The sequence below is a fragment of the Saccopteryx leptura genome, chromosome 2, assembly GCF_036850995.1.
Source record: "Saccopteryx leptura isolate mSacLep1 chromosome 2, mSacLep1_pri_phased_curated, whole genome shotgun sequence".
NCBI lineage: Eukaryota > Metazoa > Chordata > Mammalia > Chiroptera > Emballonuridae > Saccopteryx > Saccopteryx leptura.
In genome coordinates this window covers 255,309,881-255,321,985 of record NC_089504.1, presented here as the reverse complement: position 1 = coordinate 255,321,985, position 12,105 = coordinate 255,309,881, and the positions used below count along the sequence as shown (strand labels likewise).

General features: G+C 45.6%; 2 protein-coding genes across 2 annotated transcripts in view; both read right to left on the bottom strand.

The window, feature by feature from the left end:
• The window catches only part of F5 (coagulation factor V), a 71,416-nt gene extending 63,254 nt beyond the window's left edge, over positions 1 to 8,162 (bottom strand). Inside the window, exons 1-2 of the mRNA XM_066371430.1 lie at positions 7,880 to 8,162; positions 5,067 to 5,158 (exon numbers count right to left, since the gene is read on the bottom strand). Coding sequence (XP_066227527.1) covers positions 5,067 to 5,158; positions 7,880 to 8,037 — 250 coding nt within the window. The 5' untranslated portion in view covers positions 8,038 to 8,162. The remainder of the gene's footprint in view (positions 1 to 5,066; positions 5,159 to 7,879) is intronic.
• A 1,931-nt stretch (positions 8,163 to 10,093) lies between these two features.
• SELP (selectin P) overlaps positions 10,094 to 12,105 on the bottom strand; it is a 39,915-nt gene continuing 37,903 nt past the window's right edge. Inside the window, exons 15-16 of the mRNA XM_066366021.1 lie at positions 11,296 to 11,351; positions 10,094 to 10,717 (exon numbers count right to left, since the gene is read on the bottom strand). Of these exons, the coding sequence (XP_066222118.1) occupies positions 11,297 to 11,351 (55 nt within the window). The 3' untranslated portion in view covers positions 10,094 to 10,717; position 11,296. The remainder of the gene's footprint in view (positions 10,718 to 11,295; positions 11,352 to 12,105) is intronic.

Genomic DNA, 12,105 nt, shown 5'->3' with positions numbered 1-12,105 from the left:
CAGCAGAAAGGAAGATTCTGAAGGGCCAGCTTAAACCCAGTGAACCCGAGTCTGTGCAGCTGGAATTGGGGAACCTGCCTTTTTAACGTGCTCCCGAAAGACACCGATGTCCTTTAAAGCTTGAGAGCCTGTCACCAAAAGCCTTACTTCAGACAAGTGACAGGAATTGACTGCCCCCGCTTCCCAGGCATCCATAAGTTCTCGTGGGGATGGTTTCTGCCCTTTAGGAGTCACAGGAGCAGAAGGCAAGTACAGGAGTCATGGGGTTGAACCAGCATTCATCGGCGGTGGTGATGGTAATTATAACAGGGCTTCCCCGTATTGTTCCCTTTAATATATTCAAGCACTGTAAGTCCTTGCATTAATCCTCCCAACACATCTTTAAGGTAGGTTTTAAGATTCTCATTTTACAGATGAGGAAACCGAACCTCAGAATATTTAAATATCTTGCCCAATATTATAGCACCAATTGGAGAGAGAGCCAAGATTTCAGCTGAAATCTGTCTCATTCTAGATCCTGAGCCTTGAACCACCTCTTTATAGTGACCTCCCCACCTTGTATTCATTCACCCAACAAATACGAATTGATTGCCCACATTATCCTAGGGGGCCAGACCTGCAATGCTGAGTAAAGCAGATGTTCTCCCTGGCTTCACAGAGCTTATAACGGGAGCGGGGAGGCGGGCTTGCCCCGGGTCAGTCAGTGGTTCAGTGGCATTGCTGGGACTGGACTCCGGAACCAAAGCTTTCTCTGTCACTTTCTGCATGGCAGGTTCAGAGCCCCCACTTTCTTGGAATAGCCTTGCTGTCTACACCAGCTTTGACTCCTGACCACAGTTGAGTCCCCTGGCTGACCCCCCTCTTCTAGCTGCTGTGCTCAGTCCCAGCTCCTGATGAGGCTCCCAGTGGCCGCTCCCACCTGCCCCGGGTGCCCAGGAGCCCAGCAGGGTGCTGACGGTGCCCTCCCACTGTGCCCTGCACTTTGCTGCCATGGCTGCCTTGCCTGGTTGACTTGTTTGTTGGCATCACCTGGCTGCAAATACCAGATGTCCAGAATGTCTTATAAGTTATTTTACCTAAGAAGACCTCTAACTGCAGTGAACAGTCAGGAGTATTTATTTAGCCTCCCTTGCCATGTCTTCAGAATTAAGACAAAACCATGAAAACTTTCCGTGAATGCAAACCAAAGGCCTTCATGCATGAAGGTGAGCATGTGGCTGACTGTTCCTGAGTGCAGTTTAGCGCCTCTGTTGGCCAGATGTCCTAAAACCTTTCCCGCTCCTCCTCCGCCCCCCCCCCCCCCCCAGCACCTGAAGACAAACGGGAATGTGCGTTTCCAGGGAGGTAGCACAGAAATGACCCAGTTTCATGCAGTCGGGCTTAGAAAGGACTGCAGGAGGTCAGCTAATCCAGTCCCTGCACTCAGGCGAATAATGCATTACAGAAAACAGGACAGCCCGCTGTTGCAGCACTTTTAAAACCTTCAGGGACTGGTCCTGGCAGGTTAGCTCAGTCAGTTAAAGCTTTATCCTAAAGTGACAAGGTAGCTGGTTCGATCCCCAGTCAGGGCACAGATGGGGAGCAACCAATGAATGCGTAACTAAGTGAAACAAATAAGTGCTTCTCTCTCTCTCCCTCCTCTTCCTCTCTTTGTCTCTCTAAACTCAATTAATCCTTCAGGGACAAACATAATTTTCCCTGAAATGATGCAAATACTCAAAACTCACCATTTTAAAGCCCAAGACAGAATTCCTGAAAATGAGCCGAGTCCCTCCCTGTGCACTGGACAGGCGTCTGTCTCCTGACCTCGGGTCCTGCAGCCTCCCCCTACTCCCCCCCCCCCCACAGTTACAGTAAGATCTGGGCTCAAGCTGCAGAAGTGGGGCCCATGACAGCTCAGCTAGACTTTCACCCACCAGGTGAGTGGAGCAGAAAACAGGGGGAGGTACAGATGACACAGAACTAGGCTGGGAATGGGGACGATCACAGACAGACTCAAGGGCAGTGTTCCAACCCAGCTCCTCTCATCCGACATTCGAGGCTTTTCCTCCACACTGTGATGACACCTTGTATCCACTACTGTTGGGACACAAGGGTGAGGGGGATATCATCCCAAGCAACTTGGGGAGTTTAGGAAGAGACTGCGTGAAAATGGTGTTAAAATGCCTCAGAGCTCATACAAAATGAATCTGCCGTGAGATACGCAGGGATGGACGGAAAGATAACGCCTTCAGTGCACGCAGCTGGAACATCAATCATCTGTCAAGGTCTGCTTCCGAGGGATGAGGCTGAACCAGGAAATCACCATGGAAATTAATCATCTCAAAGGATTTTGAACACAGCACTCTCCTCCTCAAGAACTATCGATGCCTTCTCATTGCTGCAAAGACCCCCCCCCCCAGCCTGGCATGGGTCCTTCCTGTCCCCTATGCCTACCTTGCCTACCCCGTACTCAGCACCAGGGCTTACACTGCACAGGCATTCAAACTCAGTTAACATGGCAAAAGCCACGCAAGGCGGGGCTCTAAATGTGGTCCAATTTCTTTCTCCCCAGTCCTCATGAATGTTTCCCAGCTCATTTTCCCTTCACCCACCTATAACTTAATTTAATGGAATAGTTCTTTTTTTTTTTTTTTTTGTATTTTTCTGAAGTTCGAAACGGGGAGGCAGACAGACTCCCGCATGCGCCCGACCAGGATCCACCTGGAGGCGATGCTCTGCCTATCTGGGGCATTGCTCTGTTGCAACCAGAGCCATTCTAGCACCTGAGGCAGAGGCCATGCAGCCATCCTCAATGCCAGGGCCAACTTTGCTCCAATGGAGCCTTGGCTGCGGGAGGGGAAGAGAGAGATAGAGAGGAAGAAGAGGGGGAGGGGTGGAGAAGCAGATGGGCGCTTCTCCTGTGTGCCCTGGCTGAGAATCGAACCCTGGACTCCTGCACGCCAGGCTGACGCTCTACTACTGAGCCAACCGGCCAGGGCCAGAATAGTTCTTAAGTAGCTATTGTGTGTCCGCACTCAGGTTGGAGCTAGGGCTATGAAAATGAATAAGCTCTGTGACAGAGGACAGGAGACTCTGTCACTTCCTGTCTACAACCACAAGCTTAATTTCATCAGTAACCGTGCTGCCCCCCCATCGAGGTAGACTCTCTCCACCCCGGGAGGATCTGGCTCAGGCTTGGAACCCCATCATTCCTGTCTCTTCCGAGTCTGGCTCGATCCATCAGATGTCTTCATCTCTCCTTTTCTGTTGGATTCTCCCCTTGAGCACTTAGATATTTTAAGTCAGTATATTCTCCCCCCCTTCTCTCTTTTTAAAATAAAGCTCCAAAATATCCTTAAACCTCTTATTGCCTCCCAGAACTACCCTGTGTCTCCTCCCATTTAGAGACATGTTGCAGGAAAGAGTTATCCACAAGTTCCTCCTGCTTCTGTTCTCTTGTCTGCTGTTTGCTTCCACTCCACTTCTGTTCACCAGGGGAAAGCAGGTGCAGAGAGAGTTTCTAAAAGGGGGGACATTAAATGTCCTCGCAATGTCAAGTTGGAAAAGACCTGCAAAGACGCCATTGGCGCTGGCATCTACGCAGTCACAGGTTCCTTCTTTTGAGCATCATTTTAGGGGACTCCCGTTAGAGCAGATTGGAGGTGGGGAATGCAGGAAGAGGGAACAGTAACATAGAGACTAAAATGGACCATTCATGTGGAAATTGATAGTGAAGGACAGGGGAGAAAAAGGGACGTCAAGCAGGGGCTAGGGGGGTATTTTTCTTTTTCTTTTTTCTTTTTTTTTTTTTTTTAAATAAATTTTTATTAATGGTAATGGGATGACATTAATAAATCAGGGTACATATATTCAAAGAAAACATGTCTAGGTTACCTTGTCATTAAATTATGTTGCATACCCCTCGCCCAAAGTCAGATTGTCCTTCCCCACCCTCTATCTAGTTCTCTGTGCCCCTCCCCCTCCCCCTAACTCTCCCCCTGTCCTCCCTCCCCCCACCCCTGGTAACCACCACACACTTGTCCATGTCTCTTAGTCTCATTTTTATGTTCCACCAATGTATGGAATCATGTAGTTCTTGTTTTTTTCTGATTTACTTATTTCACTCCTTATAATGTTATCAAGATCCCACCATTTTGCTGTATAGAGGTTAACCTGAACATCGTTGTGCTTTGTTTTATTGTTAATGACTTTTACCTGAAGGGAAGGCTCCAGTCAAGGAAGGTGTGAAGATAACGGGAGATCAGAGGAGATAGGAAAGAATGGGATGAAGAGAGAGGTAGAAGAATGAGTCTGGGACAGATTACAGGTCCCCAGCTGGCTAGGGGAGGAAGGTTGAGTGAATTATTGACCAGGGGACCCAACTGGAGGAAGATCTCTTCTTAATGACCTCTCACATTTCTGTGAAAATGTGGTACCCTATTTCAGATCCCCAAAACCCATTCAACCCATTTTCCTTGATTAAAGAAGTGATGAGGAAAGAAGAGATTTTTCTTTTTAAAATGATACTTATGGTGTATGTTGCACTAGATAAAATAGGAGAGAAGAGGAAGATAGACGCAAAGGAATCAGCCACATGCCGTTCCTTTGAATGAGTCCAGGGAGTCAGAGGGAAGCGAAAGGTCATTGGCTCAGGCTTCTCTGCTCTCATCACACTGGACCGGAAGCTCCAGACAGGCAGAATAGGAGTCTGTCTACTGTGGCATCCACAGTGCCTAGTTCACTGCCCGGCCTGTAGCGTGTGCACAGGAATAGTGTGTTAGATGAAGGAATAAAAATTCAAACAGTTAAAAGTTTTGTTTGTTTTGTTTTGTTTTGTTTGATCAAGGTTAAAAACAGCTGGCTTCATGGGCATGTGGCCTGTGACCTGTGCAATTAATTACACAGGGCCCCCTGCCTGACTTAATACTTTGCTGTCAGTGTTGTCACATTCTCAATAATATAAACTTCATTTTCATTTTGCACCAAGCCCTACAAATTATGTAGCCTATGCTGGTTAAACACAATAAAAACACATTTCTATAAAATATTACTAAATGGATATTATATATATATTTCAGGCTTACCTGAAGTTCTAGATTGTGGTTTTTCTTTCTTAAAAAATGGTTCATACTCTCTGTAGACAATTTTCTTAAAGGAAGTTGCAAAAGGATTCAAACTAAAAGTAAAATACAAAAATTAATATGAAAGATACACAAAAATAACATCTACTTCTCACATTACCAAAAAAAAAAGTCTCTTGTGTCCTTAGGCTTGTATTAGGAATAACAGGATTTTTAATTGCATTTAAAGTAGTGGGTTCTCAGTTACAGGAAGCATTCAAGTAGAAACTAGACGATATTAGGAGTGTTGGTGCTTAGGGTGTGGGGTAAGCAGAAGTGAAAACATGGAAGTTGAAAATAACTAAACAGATCCTGGCCAGTTGGCTCAGTGGATAGAGTATTGGCCTGGCATGCAGACGTCCTGGGTTCAATTCCCAGTCAGGGCACACAGGAGAAGTAACCCTCTACTCCTTCTCTCTCTCCCCCTTCTCTTCCCCTCCTTCTCCTTGTTCTCTCTCTCTTCCCCACTCATAACCAGTGGCTCAATTGGTCCTAGGATTGGCCTCAGATACTGAGAATAGCTCAATTGACTCGAGCATCAGCCCCAGACATGTTTGCCAAGTGGATCCCAGTCAGGGCGCATACGAGAGTCTGTCTCACTATCTCCCCTCCTCTCACATGAAGAGAAAAAAGAAAAGAAAATTAACTAAACAGCCTCTAGAGTTCTTAGAGCCCAAGGATTCTATATGTTGGTTTTGTCCCCAATGTGGGATTCTGTTTTTATTTATTTGGTTTATTGTTAGTAAAATTGAAAATTACCTCTCTTCCTTCACCCAAGATCTTTAAATACAGTAATATAGATAATGGCATAAAAGCTTTACTAAGATAAATCAGTCTTTTACGTGGAGTAATTTTAATAGAAGTGTGTTTTCTAATGTCTTTGCCTATATATTGTGTGAGCATACTGAGGCATATTTGTTTGACCTTGAACAGTTGAATGGCTATTAGAAAATAATCTGTTAGAACAGAAAATTAAAGATGATATGAATTTAAACAATATGCATGATGAATATATAATGCTATAACCCAGAAGGAAAAAAATATATCTATATCTATATATCTATCTATATCTATATATCTATATACATATATATCCGTTACTACATACATGTAAGTGATTGAACAAGTTTTCTTAAGGAAATTTTTAGAAACATCCACTTCAGACCTGGAGCAAGAATAGTAGATATATTTCACTTCTAAAAGGCATTGTTCTGCTAATACTAGATAAAATGAAGGGAAAGATCTTTGCTTTGTGCCAAAACACACGTCTGCAAGGGATGGAATTGGCTATGTTGATTTCCTTGTAGTATTATTTAGCTTGTGAAGTTGGACAATTTAGAACAGATCCTTAATTTAAGCAGCCAGATATACAGGTTAGATTTTTCACACTATTGAGAGGGTTATCATTCTGTGGTTTTGACTCAATAATTGATACCAACAGAATGACTTCCCAGGATTCTGGAAACTCAGCCACGTGAGAGGAAAGGATGACCAATCATAGCTCCCTGTGGCTGCACCATATCAATCAGGCTTTGACCTATGTGGTTCTGCCTCCACTTTTCTGCTTGTTGTTGTCAGCATTAACTACGGAAGAAAGACTAAACTCCCAAGCGTGAACACAGCGGCCACAGGAAAGCCAGCAACCAAGTTAGTGTTCTACCCGCAAGCAGGAAGAATCAGTGTTGAAAAGATTGTTAATTTACTTGGGGTTTTAGTTAACAGCAGTTCCCTAATAGTGTGGGTGTGACCTAGATGATCACTTTGGAATGAAATATTTTAGATGCTTTATTTTAAAAAGATGAGTTATTATTACAAGAACAAAAGAGTTTGTAATGCCCTCCAAAACAATCCTTACAAAGAAAATATTAAAGGGTTAAGGTTGCATGCTAAAAGGACTCCCAAAATATTACAGTATCTCTTGCTAGATCACTGTGTAGCACTTCGTAATTATAAAAAAGAGGAACACATCTTTTGCAATCATTTAAAGTGTGATGTTAAGTTTAAAAAAATTGAGTCACACTAAGAGGTTTACTATTAAAAAAAGTAAAAATAGAACCAACTGGAAATATTTTGTTGATCCTATAATTTGTCTCATTTCTGGGAAGTCTTATTTTTAGCCTTTCAATTAGAAAAAATAGTTTGCAACTTGAAGATAGAGTTTTATTATTTAAACTTCCTCTTAGTTACATCTGTTTGTCATTAGTGACCCCACCAAAATTGCCAGGGTAGATCATGTCCCATGGAGTAAGTAAGAGAGAAAAATGAAGAGTCACATGAAGTAGAAAAAGCAGAAAGAAGAAAAAAATGTTGCATTTTTATAGACTGATGATGTTTTGAAAGTCATTTATAAGAAAGTAACAAAATTATGACAATTATTATTGAATAATCTGCTTATAATAAAGTGCAAGGTATACATACATGTTTAGGTTTAGAAGATGAAGCTATATAGAGAATGGAATAGATAATATGTAACTAGAAGTTCCATAAAACCACTAGACTACTAAAATCCTAGAACAGGAGTTTGCAGAGGGCTAACGAGACTATGGGTACCTGGTGCTTTCAAATCAATCAATATGTTAAACCAACAATCAGTCATACTAACAAAACTATTACCAACAAACTCTTGAAAGCAGCATCTAGCCAATCAAACTGGGTATTTTCTATCTTTTCAGAATGACAAACTCTTATTGAAGGCAAAATTAGCAAAGGGAATGCCGTCTAAAAGAAGCAGATTATGCCCCCCAGAGCAGCCCGCTGGGACCCCACACCTGCCTTACCTGTGGTCTGTGGACTCAGGGCGGTAGCTCCAGCTGATACCCTGAGCTGCCACATAGAACTGCCTTAGCCGCGCAGCTTCAGCGCCCCTTCCCCCCCAGCCTGCCCAGCTGGAGCTCAAGACCACCAGGACCCAGAGGTGCAGGCAGCCTGGGGACATGGTTGCTTTCTTGTTCCTGCCCTCTGCCACCTCCCAGGCCCTGGGCAGGGCTTGCCTCAGCCACCACTGAATGTGCCCTGTGCCGCCGCTGGATGTCCACTGCTCCAGCTGCAGTGAGCTCCGGAGGCTGTGGGTGGCAGTGTCCTCCCCTCCAGCTTTCCCAGGCGCCAGCAGCAGCAACCTCGGGCTGTCCCCGCCTCCTTGGGCCTTTTCCAGGTGGGAGGGGGGGGGGCTAGGTCACTGCCCAGCGTGACAAGGGGTAATAGGGAGGGCAGTCAGTGACTGTCTTTCCTACCGGTGAAGAGCAGAGCTCAGGAGCTCCAGCAGGCGGGGCAGTGCCCAAGGACTCCTAAACCACAGGCAGAACTGTATTTCTGCACTTGATGCTGCTAAGCCACAGAGCACAGCCCCTCACCACCCGCCATCCAAACTGCTGGGGCCTAAGGTCACACCCCAGACCCTCTGCAGTTCCTAACGCACTGGGGCCTGAAACCTTTCATCGTAGCACCCTTCTGATCTGAGGGAAAGGCACTGTGCCCTGTAGCTGGGCACAGGAGTGTGTCTTCACGTGACGAAGAGCTAGGGGATGGGCACACAACTGCGTCCTGCCAGCCGGGCCACTTCCCTGACTTCCACCCCTGCCCAGTTCCGTCTGGATGAGGCCAGTGGCCCGCGGAGGGCTTCGAGTGTAGCTGAGAGAGACAGCAGACCAGGTCCCGGTACCGGTCACTAGCTGTGTTGTCTTGGATAAGTCACTCAGCCTCTTTGGAGCTCAGTTCTGATGCCCGCACAACAGGGATGACAGTAATAATTTTCCCTGAGAGAGTTGTTTGGGAAGATGGGAGAACACTGGAACATGTATGATTCCTAGCAGTTGGAAAGCACTGAGCATGTGTTCATTACTAGGATTGTATCTTCTTGCCTCCAGGACCCCTGATGTTTCTTGGACGACCTGTTTCACACTGCCTTAAGACCTTGTTTTGCTGTTGTTGACACAGAATCAGGGAATTATATTGTCTGAAGCATCATGATGACTTGTCCCAAATTCCCTGAATCTACGTGCCTCCTAACCCCATCTTAGGATTTGTCTCAGTAGAATCAATAAATTGTCAGTCGGCACCGTGCGTGAGGTCACGACGATGGGAGGCTCCTCAACAGCCTCGCCCCCCTATGCACACTCTTCTGCCTTTGCTCCTTTGCCGATGTTATTCTGTCAACTTAGAATGCCCGTTCTCTCCATGCCTTCGAGTCCAATCAGAGTTCTACTGTCCCCCCGATTCTGGGCTCCAGTGGACGTTTCCGTTTTATGAAAACACTAAACTACAACATGGTTTGAATAACATGTCATGTTGAGGACCCTCTAGTACTTTGGGGGGGTCTCTGTTGTCCCCGCCACTAGATCACAAGCTATTCAGGAGCAGGACCCTCCTCTCTGTCTGTAGTATCAGCTGGGGAACCCTCCAGATTTTCCCTGGGGCGCCTTTACAAAAATGTAGATTCTGACTTGAGAGACAGGGCTGATAGCCATTGTCCTGTAAGACCGAGCCTCGTGATTGGCAGTCAGAGATGCTACGGATGGCCTATCAGAGAAGCCGTTTAAAAGCAGCGTCCCTCCATCCCAGGTTTACTACCAAAATTCATGTGACCTTTAGACTGTTTCACCATGTTTATTGGCACGTGTGTATGCATTCAGTCTGCATGACATGCGCATTGCCTCACATCTCAGAGACGAGACAGCTGTACTGTTGGCCTCTCTATATTTGATTAGTTCCAGATAACTTCTGTGTAACTTACAGCAACCAATTTATCAAGCCTGCGATGGACAGAACGTGTGAGACACATCTGTTCTTCTCCGTAGAACATTCAGGTGATGAGGGCTCTGTGCCTGCTTTTCTCCTTGTGGGAAAGGGGTATGATATGTATTTGCTGACTGATCAAAGGATCTGGTGCTAAAGGGGGCAGTGGTTGTTATGCACTATACTGATGTAAACAAAGCGATGGGCATCGGCCTAACTGAACAGAATATCAAATTATAGAACATGGCATTTGGGAGGAATCCTTTTAATTACACATGTGAATATTGGTCTTTTGGGGAGAGGGACCATTGGAGGAACCTTGACGTGTGCCTTCCGGTCTTGATTCTGAGTCTTCTGCAGCCTCCACTGCCACCCAGAGGCTGCCGATCTCTAAGAGGCTTCGTACACAGATGCCCTAGAAACCCCAGAGATCTTACAGAATTCCCGCCAGCCAGAGATGCCTCCCGCCTTCCAAAAAAGTATAAGATGCCTTCCTCTGGTCCAAAAATAGTCATTTTTATTTCTCCACAGTCTGGTCCTCTGGTGACTCAGATGCTCCAGTCTTTGGCTAATTAGTATTTCAAGTGACAGCCAAGGCAAAGCCCACAGACCACCGCAGAAACATGCAGTCCCGGCTGCTGGGACCTGTGTTGGAGGAACCAGAGAGGTGGGGCAGGAAGGGTGGTGGGTGGGGCGTCTGGGCGGGTGGTGCCACCCTGCTCTGGTCCAGAGCCAATCGGAAGGAAATGCCATGTCCTTTATTCACAAGTGTTTACGGAAAACTGCAGCAAACACACTCCAGTTCCAGTCAAGTCTAGCAGGAAACCTGATGTGCAACAGAATCCTCTGAGGTTGAGTGAGGTGACCAAGAGAAGGACAGGTCTCTGAAAATGAACCAAAAGAAATGAAAAGAATTACACCTTAACAAAAAAGAAAGAAAGGAAAGAAAGAGAGCTCTCATCATATCTGTTCCCTGAGGCTCAGTATCATGTTTCTGGATTCCAGATCTTCTGCTACCTGGGTCGCTTTTCTTAGAAAACTCAACAACAAGCTGAGCTGTTTGGGAAAGAGATGGTGTCTGGTGAGCACCATATCCCAGCAGGCCAACACAGGGCATTGAATCCATAAAAGTCTGTGAAATTTTCCCAGCGCTTAAGACTTCTGGTTGTGAAGCCACAGTGTCAGTACCACCCAGAAGCCGTTAAAGGGAACACCACACATCCTGAAATAAGTTAGGTCTTACTAGACTGTTTCTGCCCTGGAGGAAATGGAAATCCTCATATGAACTCACTTGCCACGGTCCCTCCACTGCCATGACCGGTCCCCTGGACCGACACAATTTCCTTCATGGCTTGAAATGTTAGCACGTGCTTAAAATTTAACTCATGATTGTATAAAGAAAAGTCAACCTTTAAAATCTCCCTTTCCCCCTCCTGTTCTATTTCCTTTAAAGTTAACGTACCTTAAGGGTTCGGATCATAGGCAGCATTTGTAAAAACTCCGTACGTTCCCAGGTGACTAAAGAACAGAAACACAAAGGTCACCTGCTTTATGGTGCTTAGTCCTGCAGCCCCATACAGTGGCTCCAGACCATGGGACACCACCCACCCCCGAAATTCTGCTTTTAAAAGAGAAAGAAGAATTCTAGATCCCACTTCACAGTTCTGGGAGCTCTGCATTGCATTTTGTACCCAGGTAAAGCTATGGTGGACGCCTTGGGTACGGAATACCAGCTACAGGACTGAATGACCCCCTACAGAGTTGCTGGTTCTTCTTGGTGAGAGGAGAACCTTTTAAAATCCCCAGCCTTGCTACGTAATTATCTGGCAATAGTGTTCAAAGAGTGGTGGTACTGCCCCCTACTGGCATTTTTTACATTTTCATAATGACCAAAAGAGTTCTATTGACATCTATAGGCAGGGACTAGGATGCTGGATCTCCTAATACACGTGGGATGCAAAAAGAACTGTCCTACACTCCATACAGTTTTAGAATATCTACTCAATATTCATGTAGGTGAAAACACCTCTGAGCCTGGACCTCCACTGCTTTTCATATAAATATTAAGTATTTTTATTTTTTTATTGGTTGGTTTTAGAGAGAGAGAAAGGGAGAGAGAGAGACAGGAACATCGATCTGTTCCCATATGTGCCCTGACCAGTGATCGTTAGAACCCACAACCTCTGTGCTTCGGGATGACACTCGAGCCAACTGAGCTATCCAGCCAGGGCTATGTATTTATTTATTTACTAATTTATTTTCATCTTCTAAA